At 43.9% G+C, this 27,316-nt stretch overlaps 1 protein-coding gene across 1 annotated transcript in view; it reads right to left on the reverse strand.

Annotated features, from left to right (window-relative positions):
- Positions 1 to 996: 996 nt before the first annotated feature.
- Positions 997 to 27,316, reverse strand: part of gpc3 (glypican 3) — a 113,897-nt gene continuing 87,577 nt past the window's right edge. Inside the window, exons 7-8 of the mRNA XM_044364523.1 lie at positions 16,220 to 16,418; positions 997 to 2,777 (exon numbers count right to left, since the gene is read on the reverse strand). Of these exons, the coding sequence (XP_044220458.1) occupies positions 2,602 to 2,777; positions 16,220 to 16,418 (375 nt within the window). The 3' untranslated portion in view covers positions 997 to 2,601. The remainder of the gene's footprint in view (positions 2,778 to 16,219; positions 16,419 to 27,316) is intronic.

Here is a 27,316-nt window from a genome sequence, read left to right on the forward strand (position 1 = left end):
AACCAAAAGTACAAAGTCAGTTCATTTTTCAGGCTCCAGTGATTTTCAGCATGTGCTGCCATTTAGCGGTTCCAGTATAGGACTGTGTTAATGCTACGTCACAGTTGGGGGTAGCCACAAGCACAACAGACCACACCCTTCCGTAATGATGGGTGTGGCCAGGTGTGAAGGTTCGTGCATCTGTGTTCTCAGTCATCCAGGTCGTGGTATATCCAAATTACATATCCAGATTCTTGAATCTCCAACAAGTCCAGTGTCTCTTGACTCAACACTTTTTGATACTCAATACTGGATGTAGTGTGGAGGGTTAACAGGGCAGTGCTTTCCTTTAAAGGCCCTGAAAACTTATGTCCTCAAATTAACATCTTACTGTACACAATGGAGTTCTACATCAACACAGAATCTCCAGCTAAAGTTAGAAGAGTTTTGGTTATTACAACTGAGAGATTTAAGTATTTGTGTTGTTACTGGCGCTCTTCTTACTGGTTTGAAGTGGGTGGGAAAAAGTGATGTCACATACTGGTGTGCACCAATCAGGATTTAGCAATATTTGAATTTAAGTCTGATGAAATCCGATTAAACCACTAAAACACTGTTCTGATGAAGCAGGTTTTGAGTGTTAGACATTAGTAGCAAATATTTAATGTCAAAGTTAAAAGCTTAAGACTTGAAAGCAAGTTTACAGTTTAATGTGGAGCCACTCTTTAAAGTAAATGAACTATAGTCATTAAATATCAGAAATATATTTGAAGTCATAATTTTTGACGAAAGCAAACCTGGAGGAATTATTCAAATTTTGATGACTATAATGTGATTACACGGTTAGAAAATGTATGTGCCAAATATATTCTTGGCTAATAAACAAAGTCACCACGTCTTCCATGCAATATCCTGTTTTGAATGAAAATAATTAAATTAGAAGATATAAGTCTTTCCAAATGTCTCTTATGTTGTTAATATTCACACATACACACATGTTGCATTGACACAAAACAGTAAAACATGATGTGTGTTTATTTTACATTTTACTTTCCCCAACAACATTACAACTGAAAAAATAAATTAAAGAAACATGTTACCGGTCATTGAATTAATACCAGCCTCTGTTCACATTTGACAGATCTTTTTCATGACAAACACTGGTGTGACTAATGACGCTAATTAAGGCTACATTCTGATTAGGTGTACCAGTGTCAAGGTTCTGGTATTCTGCATGGTGGCTCACTGACATGACTTGCTGGCACACCTAAATGGAGCAGAGCCGTCGTTATTGTTATTTGTTACACCTGTGCGTTTCCTGATAAGACAAGTCAAATGGTCTACCATCAGTGCATTCTACACTCACTGCTCTGAAGTCAGCTGGGTGGCAGCAGCAGCAGATACACTGCGAGCTTTTCATTTGTGTCATCACATGTCTGCCAGTCTTTTGAAAACCAAACGTAATTCTCACGGTTCACAAAAAAACAAAAACAACAATAAATAATAGGACTGGACTGACACTGAGAATGTGTGAGCCCAGTGCAAACCAACAAAACAAAACTAATTTACACATATTTTTATACATATTTGTAGTTCATATTACTCCTCACTTTACCCACAGTGCTAAAGAATAAGCTAGAAATTTGCAGCAATGCTTCACAGTCCAGCTAATAATTCAATCCACAAATTTCATGTGAAATATGCCAATATTGCAAATCAACATTTTTTTGTAAACATGGCACCATCACAGAGAAACATACATATGTACAGTTATCAGGCTGAGTTATACTCTTATGATAGCCCTTGAATATTTTTTATTATAGGGCTGTTACTGTTTTAAAAAAGGACCAGCATTACAAAATGAAGCAAACACTGACAGTTGGAATGAAACTTGAGTTGAGGGAATCAGTCTGAATTTATCTATCGCTAGGACACAAACAATGAGAGAGAGAGAGAAAAGAGAGATTTTAGTACTAACAGAGCGTTTTAAGGTACAGTGCATCTTTAAATAGGGGTTTCACCTCCGTGAGTTGACTAAAACTTCTCAGCTGATGGTCAGTCCTGGCAGGAATTAATTTGCTGCCATGTAGGAGAGTTGCAAAGGGTGACTTCTTCTTTTCTTCCAGTTAGTTCCTGCAGGGCGATAACTCAGTGACGACTGAGAGCGGGAGCATTTTAAAAAGGTCTGTTGTGTGTCTGTTTTCCAAGTAGCTCCTCGCTTGCAGGTTGATGACAACGCTCTCTAATGATGAGGACCCAGAAGTCAGTATGAGAGCATAAGGGAGAGGTGCTGGAGGGCACAAATGTTGGGATAACAGTAGTGAGAGTGGACCAGAGGGCAGGTTTCTTATTTACACGATGCCCTAAGTTTATCTGGTGTGCTTTAATAGGTTTGTTAAGAAGATCCAGTGATTTTTAACAGCTTTTGAATAAAACACAACAGATTCTTGTTGAGACAGATAAAGAGAAAGTAGCATTTTCTGGCTGTTCATGCTTCTTCTGATGAGCCACCGAACTTAATTCGGGAACCAGAACTTTAAAAAAGTTTATCACGTTCCACAGTTTGTATTGAATCCTAGGGAAAAGTGGTGACGGGAGCATGTGAGTGCACGGGTCAGGTGGTCAGTGGTGACAAAGCAGAAGCAAAGCGAGCGTCACAGGGAGCGTCGGGACCAGGTAGCTCCTCAACAGCGGAACCGCAGGTGAGGAGACGCCTCCCACGCCAGCTGTGGCTAACCGAGGGGTCAGCAGCTGCTCCTGGAAGGTGAAGTCGTCCATTGCCAGGTTATCAGCAAGGTCTGAGAAAGGGACAGTTGGAGACGGAGACGGAGGAGATGGATGGGAGATAGTGAGGGGAGGCGAAAGAATGAAGAATATGAGAGAAGCAGGAAAAAGGATGGAGACAATTAGAACAAACATTGTCACAAAGCTGAAAAACACGTGTGGTATGTCTGTCCTCCTTTTGCATGATGTCTTTCACAGCTGTAAAAACAATGTTACATTGGGAGAACCAGAAACCCAAGCTCCACATATAACCAGATGCCATATGTTATTGTTGCAGACACATGCTGAATCACACAGACATATATTTTACTGAGCGTGTGTGTTGAAATGTGAATTAAGTGGTGAGATGCTGAAAAAAAAATACAAACCAAAGACAGCTGCGTGAGGTCACGTCTCAAAATCTGAAACATACAACTGTTCTGACTGATATATGTTTTCTGTCTGTGTTAGAATATAACCTAATTGCTTAAAAAAGACTTGTTTTATAAACCTGCTTAGGTTAGTACATGTATGGGATATTTATAGTTTTTACAGGATGCTACCAGTTTGAATCCCCAAATCAGTTATTAAATTCAAAGTGACGAGAGAGAACTACTACATCTGACTTTTACTGTTAATTTGATGAATCACAGCAGTTCAGTTTTTGGTGCCAGGAGGGGGATTTATAGATGTGTTTGAGGCGATACTCCAGAGTCAGTGATGAGGATCACGTGACAAACAAAAGCATTCAGAGGCGATGTGATTCCAAATGTGACAAGACAGTGTTTTTAGTTATCTTTGCCCTGCTGAAGACCCGCTGGGATCGAAACCAGTATGTGTTAACTGTGGCACTAGAGCCAGCAGTCAATTAGATTAGTTTAGCATAAAGACAACTTGCCTGGCTCTCTATAAAGTTAAAAAAATCTGCCCACCAGCACCTCTAAAGCTAATTAACATTTGTAGCTTGTTTGTGTAATTCATTCAGTAATGTAATCAGTAATGTAGAAAAGTGGTGGTTTTACAGGTGCAGTTACGTGCAGTAACTATTGCAAAGAGCATAAAACCTTCATGTAAAACAACATTTTGTCATTTTTACATTGTGTACACAGTAAACAGACGTTATAGAATGTGTTTAATTAGAGAGCTTGAAGTCAAACTGAAAATACACTCAATGTTTTTTCGTGCTACTGCGTAAATCACATGTTATGTTCTCATATTTTTTGGTGTCATGTTGGCGCCGCCTTTCTTTGCATGAATTTGTTAGAATAGCGTAACATCTCCATCTACATACAGTCATACAGTCAGTCAAATCGCTTCATTTTGAACCATATTTGCAAACAGCAGTAACATCACAGTTCAAGGTCACACTGAGCCTGATAGCATCCTGCTACACAGGATATTTCCCCAAAGACTTTTTTTTCCCCCTTTTAACAAAAAAACTATTGACAATAAATAAAACACTCAAATGAAGCAGCGCCTCAAGCCTGTTAAATTTATGCTGGTGCTAGTAGCCTTACAACTCTTAGTGGTGCAGTGTGTAGAATTCAGTGTCATCTAGCAGAACCGACTTAGCAGAAATAGAATATAATACTCATAAGTATGTTTTAATTAGTGTATAATCGCCTGAAAATAAGAATCGTTGTGTTTTTGTTAGCTTAGAATGAGGCCTTTATATCTACATAAGGAGTGGATCCTCTTCTACAGATCGGCTGTGTTGTACTGCCATGTTTCTACAGGAGCCCACAAGGCATCCTATAGGATATTTACACCATTCAGTAATTAAACCACCATCTGTGTTACCTGTAAATAAATAAAACACTGACATTATTTTTGACTGCAAAAAGGTGCAACTAAATTTGTTTTCAGTTGGAATTAAAAAAAGTCCTGGTAGGTGTATTTTAGAACAGAGTCAAGCTAGCTTCCCCCCCTGCTTCCAGTGTTGATGCTAAGCTAAGCTAGTTGACTCCTGGCTCTAGCCCTGTAGTTAGCGCAAAGACTTGCAGTTGCACAGCCAAAATCTTTTTCTTTTCAAGAGCATCTTAAATCTCCCTGGATTTATTGAATCTGAAACAGGTTGAGCACTTGGCCTCAGTATATGTTTAAGTGATTGGAAAACAAGCTGCCTCTTGTACTTTATATCCAAAAAGCAAAATGATCACACCAGGCAGAAATAGTCAAGACAAAATGACAGTCAGGTATTGTACTGTCATGTTGTTCTTTAATGTAAAATAAAACTCCGGAATCTTTCTGAGTAAAAAATATATCCCTCAGCTGTAATAAATTAGTTGAATGTCTGAATCTAGATGTTGTAGATTGAATGAAACCCTAAAATGTGAAATTCCTTTATAAAAACACAGTAAGCAGAGAAGTTGGCTTAATACTGAATCCAAAGTCCTGCGGCAATGCTGTCAGGGGACATCCGGTTCTTCCTACATGCAGCTATTATTTATTTTGTGGATAACACTATTGTCTTCACTGTGTCATTAATCATAAACAGTGTAACGTGTCTCGATGAGGTTCTCTGGGATTTTGAGAAAATAGGCAAATGACTTCAGGGACAGTGAGGGGGAAATTACACCAGGGACTCGTGCTCTCTATGCCACCAGTGATACTGTCCACTGCAGCCAGCTCATCATCCTTCACTTTCACCTTTTCCCACCACAATTACTGTAAAGATGCCCTCAAGCAAGGTACTTAACTCATTTGCATTAACAGGGCTGTTCAGGGGCTTAAAGTAGACTGTGGTTAGACTGGGAAAGTCCCAGGTGACAGCATGTTCTGATATGTAGTTATGAGGTGCTCACATTGGTTGAATGAGGACGTAGAAAGCCTTGGTTAGACAAATAGGCTACTTTTTTAATAAACAAATCTTTAGTGGATATTTTCCACTTTCTTTCCATATTCCATGTCCTTTATTTTCCTGTTGTACTCCCTTCCTCTCCATCTGTTCTGTATGCTGCACTGACTTCATGGTCACCTGCTGTTCTGCTCTCACTTACTGCTGTCTTACTGCTCTTCATCCACAGCTGCTCTCCTACTGACGCTGAGCAGAGCTCTTCCTCCCTGTGTGTGTGTTTGTCTCTCTCTCTGTGTGTGTGTGTGTGTGTGTGTGTGTGTGTGTGTGTGTGTGTGTGTGTGTGTATGTGTGTGTGTGTGACACTTTCTGTGCTGTTTTGTCTGGCAAAAAGCTGTGAGGGAGCCTGAAACAAGAAGGTTGGGTTATGAGCAAGGGCAGGAGGATATCAGTAATAAAGCAGCACTATGGTTAGGAACGCCAACTATGAGCTGAGCTGTCCCCTGTCAAGCCAGTCTGCACCTCTCCAAACACACACACACACACATACACACACACACACTGGAGCATTTCTGACATACTTACCCCTCAAACAGTCTTGATGGCTGCACACACACACACACACACACTCACACACATGCACAGTGTCATACCTGCACTGCTAAAATAGCAGATAGCCACAAATTGGATTAGCTGTCTCATCTGATCTGTGTTCTGTTCTGCCTACTGGGAGTCATCCAGTGGGAGGAAGTGGCTGATCTTAACCGCTGTGTGATCAGAGGGAGCAGTTAGGAGTCCAACTAAAGCTTTGGCCTGCTCTACTTGAATAGAAAGACAGAAGACAGAAAGGGGGGGGGGGGGGGGGGGGCTTTCCTCCCAGGTCCCATGGTGCCCACAGGTCCTACGCTGCCAGGCACCATCTTAAACAGAGGAAGGAGGCAAATAAATAAACCTCCAAAGCTCCAAACTGCATCTCCTACGAATTTCTTTGCAGTTACGACATCATTTGAACGCCAGCCAGGGGACAATTAACTTTTTTTCTCCTCCTGTGTCCTCTGACATGGCAGTGGGCAGACATTCTTCGGGGCTCTGAAAGAACAATTTGTCACTGTCGACAGCCGCGCACTGTACTGGCGAGCCAATTAAGCTCAAGGTGCAATTCGATACAGCTTTTATATACACTGTGGATAAGAGGGAGGGCGGGGGGCATGCGCGTCTGCATTTGTGTGTTTGTGTGCGGATGATTGAGTGGGGTGTGTGCGCTTGTCCTTGTGTGTGTGTGTGTGTGTGTGTGTGTGTTTGTGAAAAAGCGGGAGACAAAGTGGGAGAGCATTGTGTTGGTGTGCTTTACAGCGGCAATAATATGTGTGCAGAGAAAAAGTCTCAGGCTGTGAAAAAAATCCCTCAAACGGGGGGAAAAAAGGGTCTTTCTTGCTAGTTTAAACACTTCGACATGAGCAGCACCACAGAGGGGCCTTGTTCTGCAGGCTTTAAAAACAACCCAACGGGGACTGAACACTATGCAAACTTAGATCCCCTACACTCCTATGCAATGCTTGGACTAATAATATCCCGGTATAATTTGTGATGAACACCTGTGCCTATGTGTGTGTGTGTGTGTGTAGCAAAGTATAGACAGAGTAAGAGTGAAAAACAAAGACAAAAGTAATCTGCTGGCAACAGATTCAGCTTCTTTATCATTTCCTTTTGAGGCCTTTTAGGGAGGAGTCAGGACAGTGGACAGGCAGGGACAATTAGCCAAATAGATGGATAACTCTGGGCTATAAATAGAGCCACAATCCCGACTGTGATTAATGTGACCAGTGTGAGCTCTTGTGGCTTTCAGCAGAGTGCAGCCCTCCTCCTGCTCCTCCATTCAAACCTTCCATTTTGAAACTATCACTCCTCAAAGGACGCCACCTTGCTAGCGTACCCCTGCTAGCTTTACCGTGGCCTTATGAGCTCGAGTTACGACCCAGGGGAGAGGTCAACAGTCCAGCCATTGATTGGTTACACTAAGGCTGAACACTAAGAATGAGCAGACAGGGAAGTCACATGCAAGTCAACAGACGGGGACGCAGTCAAGCTTTAACTTTATGTCTTCTTTAGCGACCATTCCTCAGGAGAATAAGCGAATAAAAACAGGCATTGCGGTTTTCAGCGCAAGGGGAGGGGGGGTGTGTATGTTTGTTTGAATCCCCCTAGCAGGTCAAACAGTGGCTGGAGAGTGTATATACGCATGTATAGATGTTTGGTTGGTGTATGTTTCTGTCTGTGCAAAGGGAAACAGGGAAAAAAGGAGGAGGAGAGAGTCTGGAGTTTTGTTTTCAACAGTGCCTAATGCCTGAGGCTTGTCGTTTACAGTTCGCAGTTGTCACAACAAGCAAACTATGTAGTAGAAAAATTGCAACAGTGAGTGGAAAGCTACATTTTCCAGCACACCACAACTACAGGTGATGATCATAGGATACAGAAAATCACAGGAAATGGTTCATTTGTACTGTCTTGCATTTTCAGTAAAAATCTCACTTAAATGTGGCTGAATTACTTTTGGATGGCGGTGAAACATCAGTGGCCAGTTGATGCATATTATAACCCCTCTCCAAGCGTGTACCTTCATGGTCCAGTACAGTTTATTCAGTACATGTGTGCTATGCACAAAGGCCTTTTTTTGGTCAGCTAAGTATGTGGAATGTTAAGTCTCCAAACACAGGTGCTTCTTATGAAACTGGAGAGATGGTTTAGATTGCTGCTACATTGGCAGACGCTGTGTGCACATAACACACCTAAGCTGGTCAAATTTGATCTAGGTTTTCAAGATTCAACAGCTTAAAAGATATTATGGTTTCCGAGGTAAAGCAAATATTTTATCACTCATCTCATCTCCACAGAGCAAACTATTCACTTAGATATTACACTCAGCAAATTTAGAAATTGAAAGGACATGTGTGCTTATGTGTGTGTGTGCAATCCTTTTTTAGGAGCCACCCTTACAGCTGGAAACACACAAAGACAATGCTCCTGTAATAACATGATAGGAGCTGCTGAATTGATTGACTACGTCTTATCTGGTAGAGGGTAACAGATAAGGAGCTGGACTGTGATTATTGGCTTGTTGTGCAAAAGGTCTGGTCTGTTACATCTCTGACTTGGTCAGGGTTGTTTGTCTCGGGACATTGCTGATTGAGAGCTGGGAAGGAACTGAGGGAGCGGCGCGGGATGCTTCTGTCCATGGGCTGGCGGGAATGTGACCGTCTGCCTCCACACCCACAGGCCGACCACAGGGGCGCTCGGAGAGGCTGGGAATGTCGGGCCAAGACAAACGGGACGCCCAGAGGAGGCCCTGCCCCGGCCTTTGCAACAGCACCGCTCTCTGAGCTGCTCTGGCCTCACAACCTCCACAACACTCACTGTTATTCTAGGCTGAGGGACCCTCCCACGCAGAGGGCAAGAGAGTAAGACAGGGAGACGTGATGCCACAGAAGACAGGACATAAACAGAGGTAATGGAGTTTAGGAAAGTTTAAAAAGGAAAGGTGCAAATGTAATAAAAGGGAGTTGGGAGAAAAAGGGAAATTTTGCAAGACAGAAAACATAATGAGAACATTTAGGTGGGGAAAGGAGAGACAGATGGTGGGATGAGTCTCAAATTGAATACTGCATGCATGGGTTTGCTCTGATAAGAAAGGAATACTCCCAGCTGTCAAAAAGGGGAGACCAAAAATCTCCCAGACGCTTTCTAAATTGTGGCTTTGTGGGACAAACGCAAGTCAACACCTATTAATTAACATAGTCCGGGAAGGGAGGTGGTGTCAGTGAGGGGATGACCAGCGTGTTGCACCCATTGGCCTCTCCCTGCGCCGTACAAATTAGATTTACTCCGATGTATTTATAGTCCTCGCTTCCAGTAACAGCTAATATGATTGTAGAAAGGAGAAAGAGAGGGAGCTTGAAGAGAAATAAAAGCTCGAAACAGAGGTGTAAATTTTAACCGAGAATTCCTGGTAGCGCCAGAGCTGTGAGGGCGGAAAGTGTGCGAGCGAGTGAGAGAGGTAAAAACCATAACAAATCAAACATACAAAGAGTTGATTCTGTGCTGAGGGCAATGGGGCTCGTTCAGGGTGGGGAGCTCTGCCGCTTACAGAGAAGGCCTGTAACCCTCGGCAGCTCGGAGGTCGGTGCTGACGGAGGGTCAGAGGTTGACAGGGAGCGCCAGTTTGGGCTGCTTCTGGAGGAATGGACAATGGTGGTTCTTATCAGAGTGAGAGAAAGAGGCAGAGAGACAGGAGAGGCCGTGCACGGAGCCAAGCTGATGACCGGTGGGTCAGCTCTCGAGTACGGACTGGGGGACGCACTGGTCAGGGAACACATTCTCAGTATACTATCTTTATCTTATAATAATGAGGGAAGCTGACATCCCACACAGATCTGTTTACATTTCTCATCCTAGGTCCAACAGCCAGTCCAGAGGAGGAACTGTTGCTGGCAGATTGAGACATGTGTTTGTTGTGCAAGTGTCCCTGCCAACAAACATGCAGAATTCTCCCTACATTCCTGTCATGGAAAGGCAGACTAGATATTCGGCCAAGAGTGACAATTTGGCTGGTCTGACTGTACACACAGAGAGCTCCTGTTGAGCACTTTCACTATCTATCCAAGCCCTTTTTAGTGGTTATCCTGTGGTTTCCTCCAGCAGCTCAGAGTCTATCCACAGCAGGACTCCTGCAATGTTCACTGCATCGTTGAGTTACTTTCAAGAATGGGCTGGAAAAACAGAGTGTTAGCCGGCTGGAGGGAGGAAGAGACAGAAGGCCATATGGATAGAGGGAGAATTTAGGAGGACGAAGGTGAGAGTAGAGGGTTAACATGTAGAATGCAAACCACCCAAATCCTCAACCAGGCTTTTAAGACATTCCCACAAAATGGCTGCTGTGTGTCACTGCGGCGGCCAGCAGTGGAGCAGCGGGCCTCGAGAATGGTCCCGCTGTGTGCAGAGTGTTTGTGGACTGTGGCTGAGCTGATGGACACGACCCAGGAACGGGCCTGGAATCAATTTAGTGCGTCCAAAAGTGCCTGTGAATGTAAATAAAGCTCTTGAGCAAACAAACGCTTTTCCGAGAGGCACACACAAACACAGAAAAATGCATAGGCCTACAAAATGAATCAAACGCTGGTGGGCCCCCCTCATGTAGATGATGAGAACCCGGTCGGCTCTGTGTGCTTGTATCCACAGAAATTAAAACCAGGGCTCTTCTTCCTGCCTTCTGGCTAATCTTAAGGGTTTTATCCCTGGATTGATTTGAGAAAGCTCCATGGCGGAAGACCAACAAGGGTCCAATGAGAGGGTAACTTCATCCTCCTGTTCCTCTCCTCCCTCTTTTCCCCCTCTCCTCTCCCATCTTTCCCTCCACTGCCACCACGCTCTGCTCCAGAACTGGGGACACACAGAGCCTTGTGGCTGCAAGAAGGAGAGACGGAGAGAGAGAGAGAGAGAGAGTCTGCTGCTCACACTAGCCAAGCCTGTTTACACAGATGGTGGCAAGCTTCATTATTTTTGTGAGGGGCGTGGAGGAGGTGGAGAAGGAGGAGGATTGGCTGAATGTACATTCAGGTTGATCTCAGAGGTTGTTTATAAGCTCAAGGAGGGATGGAGGTGGAGAACATCAGGTCAGAACACTTCCAGTGTGTTACAGATTATCAGCCTCTACACCACCACCCATCAACCCTGCCACACCTCCTCTACCCCATGCTTTTAGTCCGTAATCATAAATTCTGGAAAACAGTCATTGCTTGAAGTTCATCATTAATCTTCTTGAAAATAAACAGATTTCAGTCCAAAGCATGATCATTTTGTCGGTTTTTGGAAGGAAGATTTTGATTTGTAGCTGTGTACGGCTACAGTTTGCCTTAAACACAGCATCTGTTCTTTTATCTGTTTGCTACTTTCTCAGAAAATCATAATTCTGCTGTTTCATAGCAACACCCAGGATCAACGGTTGGAATAACATGTACATTTGGTAAATTCTCTTTGTACTGAAAAAACAATATAAGCAATCACAACAAAGCTTTTAGTGTTGGAGATGTTTTGGATTTCTGTCTCGACTGTAATGTTTCTGGCTGTTATTTTCAGTTGTCATGGAGCTTTAGCCAAAGTTCAGTCAGGAAGATCTTTTGCACGCCCAAGTCTGTAGTTTTATTTCTCAAACCATCTGTCATTCCCATCCCTCCCTCACGCATGCTCACTCTTAATTCCCTTGCTATCATTGCCCGGGGCCATCAATTGAGATGTCAGCTGTTCACATCAGCTGGTCACATCGAACCAATAGCACAGTGACACACCTTCATTGTCAGTTTATCATCTTGCGGCTGTCTTTTTAAATGTTTTCTCCCTCTCTGCCTTAGTGCTTTCAGGCTGCTGATTTGTGCGCCCCACCACCTCCCCATCGCAGATTCATCAGTGCATCACTTCATCAACCTCATCAGCCTTATCATCCTCAGCAGAACTTATCAGCCACCACCACCAGTGTCTGGACTCGGTGGGTGGATTTATCTTGCTGCTGCTGCTGCTGCTGCTCAGGACTGATGTCCCTCGATTACAAAATCTCCCTGTAGAGTCTAAGTGCCAAAAGCTCTTGACAAGCCTAATCATCAATATCATCTGTATAATAAACAATTCTTTTTGCTTTTTGCTTGTAAATAAAAATCTTTTCAAGTAGTTGGGGTCATTAAGTAAAGTAGAGCTCAACTAAATAAACTTATACATCATGTCAGACTTGTGTCCAAGTCATGTGACTCCACTCTGATCTCTGGATCTGTTGGCATTTTAAATGAAAAATGGACTCAACTGTATCACCCGTTGCCTTTTATCCAAACGGTAGATTACTTAGTCCTGACAGTGACAGAGATACGTTGGTTAAGTCCGCATGTTTTTGTGCCTCAGCACGATCCAACTCTGCTTGCTGATGAAAACCATGGAAGACTCAGACCATGTGGGCACCCAGATCCCCCCATCCATCCCTCCACCCGAGCACCTGCGCTCCTCCTCACACATCTGCATCGTCTGAGCCTGTCTCCTTGTGTCTCACGCTAACCTGTGGCACGCGGGCCCTCTACCTGGCAAGCACATGTGGAAGACACGTTAACTGGGAGGACATTCATGAGCACAGTAGCTCAGATAATCAGGTCTATGAAACTATATGGAGCTTAAACGAGGGGGAAACGGCATATATGGTGGATGCATCCTGAGCCGCCGGAGCTAATGTCAACAGTGTCTGGATTATGGCTGCTTTGATGAAGACATGTGGCAAACACTACTGTGGAGGACCGGCGCCGTGTGACTCACCTATCAGGTGCTGAGGGTCAGGGGTCACAGCTGCAGTTAATTAACATGCCAGGTTCTCGTACTGGCAGCACGCACGGCTGTTAATTCCACCCACATACAGAGTAAAGAATGTTTAGGTTTCCCCGTGTATCAACCTTTAGAGTTATCAAAGGTGTTTTTGTCTCTATCTGTTCTTTCGCTGCATTCTTTCATCACCTTCTTCTTTCTTTTACTCACTCCTTTGTTCTAGCCACAAAAATTGTAGCAGACCTGAAAGGTGAGCCCAGCCCAGCCTCTCATCGTAAGCCGCATGTTTCACATTACAGGAATATTTCCACTTTGTATTTTGTTAACCCCTGGCGCTGATAAAATGCTCAAGAGCTTCCAAAAGAACAGCTTTCCTTCGGGGTGCTTACAGTGACCGAACGTCTGAGCGCTGGAACATAACAAGAGGTCTATTCACACGGCTCCTGCTGAGCATGGCGAGGTACAGCGCACAGCAAAGGCCCATCCAGCTCAGCAAGAAATCACACAAGGCAGAGCTCTGGGCTGCTCAGCCGTGGCAGAGCCCACCAACTGTTGGCTTTCTGCTGACAGTTTCCAAACTGCATCAAAAACCCATTTTAACAAGTTATTTAGTCTAGCAGTTAGTCTTAGACTCTCAAATAGCCATCTTTATAAGTGGTTTAGAATTGAGTGGTCCACTCCTGTTATAAAAAGAGACATTTCTGTGGATTAATTCCACTTTTTCTCAGTGTGAATCATTTTGTCTCAAGAGCTAAGGCATGTCAAGAGACATTACCTTGAGACTAGTGTAGTGATTTACTTTGTTTTGCTGCATTTGTTTCAAAAAACATCAAGAGCTAAAACTCAGCTGGAAATAATTCAGTTCACTGGCAGATTTTCACTTTTTATGCAGTAAATTACTCAATATTTGCAAGTGTTTTGTGAGGCTATATTTCTGAAAACAGCTCAGTAGAAATCTGAAGTGACAGCGGGAGAAAAAATGAAGTGCAGACGAGGGAATGAAGAGAGGCTTTGAGATAAATCTGCGAGCAGGTTTTGGTGGAGATGGTGGCGGGTTCTTTGTTTCTTACAGAGGCCGTACAGTTCGAGGCCAGGTGTGCATGAAAGCACAGAATCACAGGTGAGCCCTCATCATGAGCGAAAGACAGTCACATGGTACATAGATTACTGGTATAATAAGGTACAGGCACATACACTGCTGACCAAGACAATTATGCACATACAGGTACACATATTGAAATGATTTTGGATTTATTTCTTTCAAGTGAGAAGTTTCTTCTTAAGATTGTCTATGTGTGAATGCAATGGGTATTTGCTGACTATTCAACCTGTAACTATATAATCTATAGTTTTAATTGTTTAATAAAGACACACAGCTGTAAATGTGCATATAGTGCATGTAGTGCATCAAGTGACTAAAGACAAATCATTTGATCATCTGACCATTATCACTGCCTTTCCATGTGATTTTTTTAACCTTATCACATGTGTGAAGTTTCAGTTGATTATAGCTGGTGTAACTGTGGTCTACAAGATTTGATGCAGGTCGTTTTAAGCCAACAAAACTGGACTCAGTGCCAGAATACTACAATTCCCTTTTCTAATAAGATGAAGCAGTTTTATGAAAAAAAATGTATATCCTCAAATTAATTCTGCAGGCCCATGTCACAAGTGATAGTATTAACTGACACATCACCAGAGAGGTCACAGTACAGAGAGATCTGTGACTCTGGTGCGCCTGGCTGTTAGTCTGGCTTTGAAGGGGGGGTGGGGGTAGGGGTCTCTGTCCTGGAATAGCTCCACTGGCCTGGAATGCTCTGGGGAATGTGTGGTGTGAGGTTTGATTGGTCGGGAGGGGAAGTGTGTGTGTGTGTGTGTGTGTGTGTGGAATTAGTGATCAGAAGGTTATGGAGTCTGTGCTGGGATTGACTGAGGACAGATCAATCATTACGCACGTTTGGGAACATCCTCTGTGTCGTCAGTAGGTTGACAGCCGGGCTGAGTGGGGGTCTCTCAGTGCTGCCTCTGTACTGTCTGCACCTTGTTGTTGTGGTTTCTCTCACCTTTCCATGTGTGTGCGCGCGCTGTGCCACACACTCTACGCTTTGTGAAACCAGATCTGCCTCGTCCATCTCAGAGCACCAGAGCACAGACAGCCAGCCCATTAGGCCTCATGCTCTGTAGGTTGACCTTTGAACCCCAGTCCCCTGTTTGACCAAAATGGGTTGAACGGCCATGCTAGGTCAGCGTTTTGCTGGGTCATCACAGGCTATCAGCAGCTATCTGTGTATCTGCCAATGAGCAGGGACTCTCCAAGGTCTGTAAACATTACTGGCTCATGTACAAACAGGTACAAACAGGCGTATATGAGCCTGCAGACACACACACACACACACACACACAGACACACACACTCTCACATAATTCACAGCACAGATGAGGGAACATTGAGAGGACACTCAGATTGAGATGGAGGTCAGACTATAAAGGGAGCTTTAATTTCCCACTGTGTCAACCCTCAGCAGCTTGTAGAAAAGAGGAGACAGTATAATGACTGTGTATTGAAGCAGAACTGTACAGTCAGGCTAACAGGAGCGTGTAAGAGAGGGCATCAGACTCTCACGGCCCAGCCTGCTGGAAGTGATGGCCCTGCAGGATTCCTGTGTTAACCCTGGGTTCCTGCTCCCGCTCCCTGCCCGGCGAACCCAAATCTCTGCCACAACATCCCCGACAGGAGGACTACTCCCACAGCCGTGTTTGCTCAGCTGCGCTGGCTTTGTGTCGGCGTATCGAACCCCCTTGTTCCTGCTCCCTGGCTGTTTTCTTCCTCCTTTTCTGTTTGGTTTCTTTTCTTCGAACAGTTTGTAGCCTCATTTGTTCTTTGTTTGGTTTTCGGAGAGCACGTCTGACGTTTTCAAGGGATTGACGGCTGGTGAGGTCAAGGGGTCGAGGTGAAGCGGCTACCTGAGGAAGTCTCACGTCTCCCGCTGCATAGTGTCATGGTGGTGTCAACATGTACAGTAGTCATGTAAACACCTCTCTGCTGTGCCCACTGCCTGTGTTTGGACTGTGATTGCTGTGACTCACTGCAGAAAAAGCCAAACCTTTTCACGCACTTACCAGTTTTAAAGTAAATCGCTCTAATTTGGTTAGCAGGCTTAAACGTAAACAACTTAATAGCTTGTGTCTGACATTTTTTCACAGACTGTCTCATAAATCCAATTTAAGGTAATTTCAAGTTATCAATGTGGATGCAGCACCTCATTTGAAGCCAAAGAAGTTGCAGTTAAAGTTAATTTTGAGATCCAGTGTGGATATGAGGTCGGTGCTTCTAACCTGCAAAGATGCGTAACCGTTTGCGTCTCGGGGGCGGCCCCAGCCCGGACACTCCAGTGCACTCATCTTCATCGTCACAGTCACCGCTCTCGAATCCCTCTTCCCCTTCGTCGCTCCACCCATCCACTCCTCCTCCTCCTCCACCTCCACGCGACCGGGCTCTCCAGCGCTTCTCAGATACCGTCACAAGCCGCAGCAGCTGTGGAACAAACAGGAAGTGGTTAAAGGTAATGATGTTAAAAAACAGTCCACCCTCCTCAGCCTCTCCATGAATCATTCTGCGGCCGGAATGTGCCTGTGCATTAATGGCTTAACAAAGCTGTGAAAATAAATAAGGGATGTCTCTTGATCTGAGCGTGCAATGTATGATTATAACAGTATGGGGGGAATTCCAGACAAAAAGTCAGTGAAATCTAAATACGCTGGTATTTACCAAACTCTAATTATAATCACCAGGCGGGAAAACAGTTTGGTTATCTGTCCCAGTTTTGTTATTTTTGTCCAAACGTAATTCATTCAAAGGACTGTGGCTGTGGCTCCATGTAATTTACTGGTAGAAAAAGAAACAGTGGGGCGAGCAGACCGGTAAGATCGTGTTGTTACTGGCAAACATCATTGTCTTGAGTGGTTGTCCCAGGGCAACAGGGATACAATAACACCACATAACATGCTCTGCGCAAGCGGACATCAAGGCCTCAAGATCTAAAATGAGAAAGCTGGATGAAAGATGAAGAGGGATTCATGTTAATGTTTGTTATGCTCGGATTATACTGTATCTAACATGCAGCAGAGGATCTAAAACAAGCAGACATAGAGGATTTTTAACACAAATAAGATCTTTGCAACAGAATCTCAATGCAGTTTGGCCTCTGGGCTATAAAAGCAGTTGTTGTTCAACTCAGATATTTTCCCAAGTGATTTACAGAAGCTCATAATAAGTTGAGCAACACATACCAGATGTGTTTATTGAGATCTGCGGCAAACTAATCAACTCATAAATAATACAGAAATGTCCAAGAGCTGTAAAATAATTTCATTAAAAATCTTTGAATTCCCTCTTAACCAAATATAAAAGGGAGGAAATAGCAAAGTTTATACATTTAATTACAAAAATTGAGTGAAACGTTACAACTTGAAAGAGGAAACTTTTTCTTGTGATGCTATAAATGAACTGAAGCAATAATAAGCAACATAGAAACAAGAGAGAAAAAAAAAACGTTCTTGTCTCGTATCTACTGGTGAAAAACATGTGAGCGAGCTTGGAGACGACCTACACGGCTGGTCTCTGACCATCTTTCAGACTCCACAACATCACACATGATTGAGAGCCCTGCCAAGGTAACAGATGTGCTAAATTCCAGCCGCCTGCCCTCCGAGCCCCCTTTCATCTCACCGCTCTGCCTCCTTGTTTGTTTTTTATTGATTTCCTTCCTATCTGCATACGTCAGCATGCATTTTTTTGTTGTTGTTTTAGTTGTTTTGGCTGTCTATGGGAGAAAATTGAGTTCATATGGGCCTTGTCTCAGGTCAGCTGCGACGTCTGCCTGGGATCAGACTGTGTATGTGTGTATGTGAGCGAGAGAGGGAGAGCGGAGGTATAAAACCCAGAGCTAATCACAGAATTACGTCAGTCAGAAGATAAACAACCCTGTTCCCTTCGCCTGCATATACAAACCAGTCGATCTGGGTTTTACAAGTGACATAAACTCTAAAGTGTAGAGAGGGAACACACATCACCTTGTTCCCAGCATGGCTGCCCAACAAACCTCCATTCATTTCCCAACATTGAGGCCATACACGACCGATGACCACAACATTTCTAAAAGCCTGGTCACTTAGACCGAGGGATGGACAAACAGTACCTCACAGACTGGACGGCTGATCTATAGGAACATTTTGACTTCTGTTTGAGGCCGCCTAGCAAAAGCGCCACCTGTTGAGAGAGAGCAAGAGCCCTCAGGTGTCACATTAAAACACCCTGTTATCTCCAAGAAACAAACTCTCCCCGTGATGAATGGGCGTTTAATGTACTGAACGGCTTTGTTAAAGACAGAATCGTGTTTGCCTGCATTTGCTGGAGTCCTCTGCAGATTTACTGAGGTCCTGAAATTCCTTCTCATGGTTTGTATCCTGGCAACTCAGTTGGACTTTGGGAGGGGAGAGGAGGGGAGGGGAGCCTAGCAAACCAATTAAAAGGCAAACAAACACTTGTAAAGCAGGGGGAGAAAGATGTGGTTCAGGGGTATTTTAGAACAAAACCTAAAAAAAGGTTATGTGGAGCGAAGGGAAAAACATTGACAGCAACTGTTGTGCCCTGAATCTGTGTGAACACTGCCATGTGTAGCTCACCACCTGCCAGCATACACACCGACGCTCCTCAACATATAAACAGACATGCTGTCCTCTGACTCACTGTATACTGATGTTCACAGAAAAAACACAGCAGCATATGAACATTTTGGAATTCAAATTTCAGTCACACATGTGAGGGAAGTAGGAATAAGAACATACCAGCTATGAATAGCAGCAGATGAAGAGCAGATGAGAGTAAAAATGGGGTTTTCAGGAATTAAAGAAGAATGATAGCAGTGGCCCAAATGAGCCATGGCACCGAGCAGTGCCCTTCTCCATAGAGGGGTGGCAGGGCAGTAACTCTCTCTGAGCTTCTGTGGCAGGGCGCTGTGGCTTCTTCCCACTGGCTGCCTGCCTCTGCCACGGCTGTGGTAGCGGGGAGGGGTGGGATGTATGTTTGTGTCGAAAGTGACGCTGCGCTTTTGGCATGGCCAAGCCACAGCGTGATCCGACAAGAGCCTCCAGATTTACCACAAGAGGGAGAAACCTCAAGTTGCTCTGGGCTGGAATCTTCTGCAATTAAACAAAAAACCCAAAGCAAAAGGAAGCAGGGAGGAAACAAATAAAAAAGACATTTTTTTGAGAAATGCTCAGTATGTTTCCCATTAAGAGAGGAAATCTGGCGCTCTCGCTCTTCTTTTCTCTCTTCTGAGTTCTTGTGTAAGTTGCACTGGGAGCTGGCTTCGACAGACAGCTGGACACACAGAACATGTAATCAGCGCGGCTATAGGCATCCCGCAGGCCACAGGGTTCACCTCCCTTTAACACAAAAGCACAAGTCACACCAAGGAAACACGGGCTCAAAGGCTGCACACAAAGCCCAAACATGTGGTGCATTGCTCAATGCAGGCCAGCCCAGACAGAGACACAGAAACCGCAAGTCTGTCACTGCCTCCCACACATGACATGAACTCCACACAGGGTCAGTGTTCGACACGACAGCTGCGACTGAGCCTCAGAGCCCAGCCACTGGTTGACCTGTGCTGATAGGAATCAACCTGCACTCACTGCTCATCAGCTGTGGTTTTTTTTTGTTTTTTTACATGAGCTGGGATTATGATCCTGATTGTTCTTTGACCATAAATCACAGGGAAAAAGGGTAAATTTAAAGATAAGCCTGTGAAATCCTAGTATTAATATAGGTCGTGTTGAAGTGAATGAGTGATGTTGGAGTGAAACTGAGAGCGAATGAGTAATGAAGACAGAAAGTGTATAGAAAAAAGGGGCTTCTTGTCAGTGTGTGATTGGGATCAGGCCCTGTGTTATGTCCTCCTCTCCACGCAGAGGACTTGTCTGGACAAGCTGCTCATGACTCGGCCCAGACGGAATCTGCTGCTCTGAATGTTTCTATCAATGCCTCAACACATCTTGTCTACAAATCTAATCTACAGAACTTGGGGCTTAAGTTCCCAAACAGGCTGCTTACCATACGCTCAAATACAAAAGCCCTGATTTCACCATCTAATGTTGATGTTTTCTATATTTGCTTTGAGTTGGAGGCTTCCTGATTTGCTGACCTTAAAGTCGCTGTAATCAATGTTTTTATATTAACAATGAAAAAAATGTGTCATGTAAAAGTTGATGCTTGTAGTGACAAAACCACAAAACAATCACCCGACTCAGTTCTCCTCATCTCATCTGGCCTTTTTAGTGTCTTTTAGCTCATTGTTTTGGTTTTACAGCTCATAAAATACTATTTTGGTCTAATCGCTCTCATCAACATTGTTTCTAGCTGCTGAAAAGGTTAAAACCTACCCATACACTATCTGCCCAGCAGACAGACAAAATTAGTAACAAGCTAGTGTGAACATAGTGAAGCATTTAGCAGCTACAGAGACAGATGTTTTTTCTCAGGAGTTGAAAACAAAACAGAACTAAAAGGAGAGTGAATATTAGACTTAATATTAATACAACTTTACACTGTGACAACATGACAGTGTTGTGTTTACAGCTTGTTGTGCTCAGCCAAGAAATCTGCAATTGCAGATTTAAAGGATACTTGTGATTTGTCATGACTTGTTTTTTATTTTTTTGTTTTGGCTATCATTTCTATAGGTTACGATAACATCGTACAAACCAAAGCAAATGCTGAGAACTTGGAACACGTCAGTATTGCAACAACAAAGTCCAAATGGAACAAGGAAAAAGACAAACAGTCAGACAGACCGTAAAAAAGTTTAATCAGATTATCTAAATCACTTTATTTGTAAGTAAAAACTAAAAGTGGGTACACCTGAAATGTCAGTGGTAATCCCTCATTGTACAGAAAAACTGTGTGTGAGCACAACTACAGTAAGTATTTTAGGTCAATGTTGAACTGGGAAGTTAGTCTGTACACTGTGATGGATGTAAATAAGTAAGTGAGTAACTTTATTTATATAACACATTTCAAGAGAGACGTCACAAAGCGCTTCACAGAGGAGATAAAGCAAAAACATACATACAGATAAAAAACTGAACTGAAGAATGAATAGAAAATACAAAAATTACACAAAGGCAAGTCTAAACAAATGGGTCTTGAACTACTCTTTAAAAGAGTCCACAAAGTCACCAGATCATAAATCCAGTGGGAAAGAGTTCCCAAGTTTAGGAGCCACAACCTCAAAAGCGCAGTCTGCTATAGTTTTAAAGCTCGTTCTTGGATCAACCAGCAAACCCTGATCAGAGGATCTCAGAGACCTGCTGGTGACATACAGTGCGGCTGCAGTAGATCTCTAATGTGGGCAGGTGCCTGACAATGCAGAGCTCTATAGGTGTGAATTGTGAACTGTGAATTGGATTCTGAATTTGATGGGGAGCCAGTGAAGAGCATTCACAATCTGTGTCACATGAGACCTTTTGGAGGACCTGATCAAGAGTTTAGCAGCAGCATTTTGGACCACTTGTAAACGATCCAGGGATATTTTGCTGAGGCAGGTGAAGAGGGAGTAATAAATAAGCTTTAAATTTGATAAGTTTGATCGTCTGACCTCTTGTGTTCTTGCCCCATCTGATTTCTTTTTTGTAATGTTGTTTTGTTCCCAGATCTGAGCAATTAACTTGGTGAGTACAATGTTTTTATTACCAATAGGAATGACGACCAAAACAGTGCAAATAAGACCCCAGTTGTAATAAACCAGACTAGGCCTTTAACTTTAATAGTGATGAAGAAATTGGTTCTCATGTGGTACAAAGTTGTCTTTGTCTTTTTATGGTCTCAAATAAAGTGCATTCAAACTTCTGACATTATTCTTATTCTTATATTCATTAGTCTTTGAGGTTTAATTGGGTCCTATTTTGCTAAGAGCTCATGAAAAACCAAAAACATATTGTAAAGTAGATTGTATATTTTTAAAGCAGTGTAGGAGCCAATGCCCGGGTCACTATGTTAGACAAATCAAACACATGACCTTTCAGTGGGGCCTATTTTTCTTGATAAATGAAGGAAATGGACTTTCCTTACACCTAATCCCCACATGTACACTGAGCTGCTGCGCTTGTATCAAGTTTGCAGACGTGCTGTTTGGAGCACAGAGCCAGGAGAAAAAGCAGGAGACTGGGAATGAATGACAGACACCATGGGAGAGAGCGAGAGAGATAGAGAGAGAGTCAGACAGAGGAATGACAGGAGGCACTTTCCACAGAGTGAGTCATGGAAAGCTCCTCAGCACGCTGACAGGCAGAGCGGCGTTTCGGACGACAGACCCTGCCCTGCAGTCCCACCCGCTTTCCCCGACTCATTACTCAACTTTTATTGAATCTGAAATGTAAAGAGGAGGGGGATCTATGCTCTCTCATTCTTCTCTGTTTTTTCGTCCCTCCCCCCCCTCGTCTTCCTCTATCTGTCCGCGGTCAAGTATGTCACGCAACGGGAGCTCAGCTTCAGACAGTTAATGCAGACAAGATTAATTTCCTGATGTTAATTCCAGTTGGAACAGAACACACAGAGGGGAAAAAAAAGAGCTCTCCAGTCCTGCGTTAAACTGGGCGTGTGTCCACTCCACCTTTCTGAGTAAGCCCATAAGGCTATTTCCAGATTTCTCTAGTTTGGACTGAAACCTGAATGGATGTTTAGATTTTGTTGGCAGGGACTTTGTTCCACTGGTAGATAATCTTTAAAAGCTAACGAAACTCCTAATCCCTCTATATACATTAAAGAGTGATAAATTGTTGCCATTTCATCTTCTGGAGGAATAAAACACAGTGTCCTCTCTGTTTATTCAGACATACGCAGCTCAGATCAAGGCGGAGCATGAATGCAGAGGGTTAACTGCCCTTGTATTAAATATATCTGGTATGACAACAATTTTCAATCTTTTTTTGAGGCTAACCAAATGAAAATCTTGACTAATGTCTGTGAATGTGCCTGATTGTCTGCATGGGGTTTAATAGTTTAAAAAGTCTCATTCCTGCACAGGACGCTGGTTGCTAAATCAGATTACGTCCCTCAGACAATCTCTTTTTGTCTGCTGCTCGTCTGCTTTACACGTTATCGCCGCGGTTCCCAGAGTCATGTGTTGCTAAGAAACCCTCCATTTCGATATCAGCAGACTGTCACTGCCTGTCCCATGATCACACCTACCGGGAGCCAGCGGATGCTCGGTTGGGTAAGCGGATAGTAAAGGGTGGAGAGGCCTGTGTTTGCACAAGCTTCAGCGGGCTGTGGGCCTACAAGCAGCTGTACTGCCGTCGGCTAGCTTAGCTTGTAGTTAACAGAGACACAGAAAGAATGGCTTGACAAGAGGCAGAGAATGCAAGAAAAACTGAGACAGATGCAGAGGAAAGGAACCGCCACGAGCTGACAGGGTATGGGGGGGCTGGCAAGATGAAAAAGCCAGGGAGCATGTGAGGGAATGATAAAGTTAGGGAGTGTTAACACTTTGACAGGTCCAGAGAGGAGCCTCAAACTCTGCAGTGCCCCCCAGAGCACCGTCGCCCCAAACAAAAGGCAGAGGAGGAACAGAGGAGGTCTCTGACCCTCACAGGGAGACCCTCTGATGACCTAGCACAGACAGGAAACAGGAAGTGTGACCCCTGACCTCTTTGGGGGGGATCCTGTTACACAGCAACATGTGACTGTGCCCAGTGACAGCAAGCCCAGAATATGTGGATCAGATCAGAAACCACAGCAGGAAGACTCAGCTGTTCATATCTCTGCTCCACGACAGTTCAACAAAATGTAAGTAAAGAATCAGCTGAAGCAATATTAGACTGAGAGAATGAAGAGATCTCCAGAAACACACTCACAGGTAGAAATACTGTGTGTTGTAGCAAGCCAGGCGCCTGGCTTGTGCAGCAGGGTTTTTATAAGCCGGCTGCGTGATAATTACACCCAGTGGGGTGGTAGTGGGGTGGGAGCAGAAGCGGAGTGGGTAGAGAGGGAGGCAACCCCGACTTGGGCCTCAAGGCTGAGGGAGGGAGAGGTGGAGGTATGGAGGTAAGGAGGAATGGGTGGCAGTGGTAGAAGGGATGGTTGGGCCTCATTAGCAGGCAGACTAATTGGGAGGAAAAGGGCCCTCACATGCTCTGTCTGACCTCCCTGCCAGCAGGGGAGAAAGCTGGGGTGGGAGAGGGGTGTGTGAGTGTGTATGTGGAGGTGCGGGGGGTGGTATCTCGTAGTCGGATTCCTAAAGTTAAGGAACCATAACTCTTCATAATTCCTCAAATCCTAAACTTAGGATGAAGTCAGAAGGCTCCTGAAAACGAAAGGATAACATGCGTGTGGTGCTCTAACAGGGATCCCGACTCTGGCCGCACAAACGCCCTGCAGCTCCTCAGAGGTTTACACCAGGTGTCACACTTCATTTAAAGAACTCTCATGGCTTATCCCTGCTCACAAATATAGCGGCATAACAGCCCTCCTTCCTCCTCCTCGCTTCCAGAGCAGTCGTACTTCACACACATAAAAACTAGGAGGGTGAGAGGACGAAGGCCCTGAGGGGGTATATTAAATAACGCTTCAAAACCCCTCAGTAAATAACATCAAACAGAAGTCAGCCTCTTTGACTGGGGCGAGCATAATGGCTAGGTTAGCAAGTGTAAGTTTACAAAACAGCAGGCCTAGTCTGACACCCATGGTGTCTATTAGTCTGATTGTAAGCACAGCCTGTAGGACGAGGCCACCGCATGCTGGCCCGGTTATGAAGCAGCTTCCATACTGTCATTATTACACACATATCACCGTGTTTGTCCACATATTTCAAAGAGTATTTGAAGTGTCACTTTATTTTATAGCCATCTGTATGTTAATATGTCACTGTTGTATACGAGCTGGAAATGTATCTGTTGTAATTATATGACTAACTATGTGTGTATAAGATTAACTTCTCTAAGTGTTCAAAGTAAAAACTGTCCATCCTTAAGTGTGTGTGTGTGTGAGTTATATATTAAAGAGTGTTCTGTGCAAGCATGCACGAGGTGTCGAGCGCACGCTGCCCAGGCTCTGGTGCCTCGGAGGAAGTGAGACTGCGTGATGGAATTTGTGGCGCTCGGGATCTGGTTTATTTTCCACCCTGGATCCCTGTCCTACCTGCAGGATTTTCCCAGGTTCTGGCTTCAATTAGGCTGGGAAGCTGGGAGGAGAGGAGGGGATCTAGGGTTTAAGAGAGAAGGAGAAGGAGGGGGTTGGAAGAGGGAAGGGGCGACAGAGCTGGAGTCTGTCACACACAACTCAGCACAGCTGGGGAGATGGAAAGACAGGCAACGAACAGGGAGAGATAGAGAATTGTGGTAGTAAAAAAACTAAAATGTTCAAATAAGGTGCTAAAAAAAACGAAAGCTTGCAATGTAAAGATGTGCTATATTCTTCAAATGACAGAGCCATTTTAACGATATCAGATCAAATAATTGTATTTTGCCAAAAGGGATTCATAACATTCTCCAACAAAGACGTCTTTCATATCCCAAATGTATCTCTCCAAAGAGTGTCATATAGCCAAGAAGAGGCTGTCAGAATAATCCCACAAGGTCTGACCCTCCAAATGGCAAACTCATCTGACAAATGAGTGGGAAATGCTCTGTAATCAAAGACCAATCACATAATTGCTCTATTTTGCCACTAGCTCAACCATCTCCTGTGAGATTAGTTGTTCAGAGGAGAAACCCAATACTCTGGGAAGTTAAACAGATGTTGCAAAAAAACAAACTCATCTCCTCAGAACAAGAACACATCATCAAAATAATATATTCTAATTTAAGACCACAAACTCCAACTTTTCCCCACACAAGAACTGACTTTTTTTTTCACAAAACGAAAGCTTTAACCCATTGTCACGGTTATACTGAACTTCTCATTGAGCAAACTGAAAATCCTGTCTGACTGGCATCGCAGAGTATCATCAACTTGACAACAGAGCCGAGGAGAGCGTGTTGATGTGCACTCGTCTTTATCAGCTTTGACATAGTCCATATACAGGGCACAAACACACAGACAGGACCTCACACAGGAATTTGTTACACAGTGTAAGCATGCACAAAAATGTCCATGGCTCCTCGCAGTCCTGTACTGTTTAGAGATTCCAAGTCGAGAAGCAATAACCGAAGGAGAAAGCCATTTCTCTTCATCCATTTATAGTGCACAGTTCACTTTAAACTTGGCTACGGCTCAGTCATGACATCAGCTGTTTTAGGCGTGAGAAAACGTTGTTTTATAAGCTGAGGCGACCGGCTTGGAGACTTTTTTTCTTCTAGTGTTTAGTTTAGCCTCACAGAGGCACAAAGGCAAGGGTCTCCCTGCCAGGCCGTCTCTGTATCTGCTGATACTCTGATCAACGCTGACAACGTGAGAAATGACACATTTCCGCCACATAGTTGCATTTCACAGGGCCATCGTCACGGGGCATTTAGGAGTGGAGGAATGAAACATCAGGGGGATTAAAGTTGGAAGGAAGTGGATTCTTTGGAGGGGTCCCATGTTCCCCTCACTGTTGGAGAGTGTAGCCCCTATATTTTATGACATAGTCTCACATACTGTTGGGCTGGGACTGATTCGTGGTAAAAAAAAAACTGGGTCAGTACAAGCTGGAAGAACCATTGATTGTGTTCAGTGTTTGAGCCAAAAGGAGTATAATGTTCATTCAATTGGAAACCGTGAGCAGGATAAAAGAGCCTTACAGGACTTGTAAAGACCAGAATGCGAGGGACCCATGTCCCGAATGTGCAGCTGAATGCATATAAAGGACAACAATCTACACATTCTTCAGTCTGCAGCTCTGAACATACTGTACACGACAACACACGACATCATGAGACTGAAATACTGCAGTTTTTAATCAGCATGGCACTGTGCTGGTCCACTTCCAGGAACATTACACATACTATCTCATTGTTGGCCTGTCCTCGTACACACTGCATAAATAAGGCAGATGAAAGTAATTATCTGTGAGTCGTGGCCTACTCTCTCATATCAGATGGTTAATTAGTCCATTTGCTTTTAGCCCTGCAACATCCAGAGCCGGTGGTCTTACAACTGGCAGGGAGGTGGAGACCTTGTAAAACTGCTTTTAACTAAACAACATCACTTTCTCCAGTGCCTTCAAAGGTTGTTTACAACATGCCGGCTCAGAGCAGCTTGGGCCATGAAATTGTGTGTATAGTCAATAAACCTTTTGCAGGATAATAAAGCATGTTTAAGGTTTTGCCTCTTTGGTCAAATATGACATTAAGTGTATCTATTGGCTGATATAGGTACTGTATGTTTTCCTCACATTAGCAAATTTGTACGTAGCTAATGTTAGCTAATGCTAATGCTAATGCACAGAGGTCCTT

Source organism: Thunnus albacares, chromosome 10 (genome assembly GCF_914725855.1).
Source record: "Thunnus albacares chromosome 10, fThuAlb1.1, whole genome shotgun sequence".
Classification (NCBI taxonomy): domain Eukaryota; kingdom Metazoa; phylum Chordata; class Actinopteri; order Scombriformes; family Scombridae; genus Thunnus; species Thunnus albacares.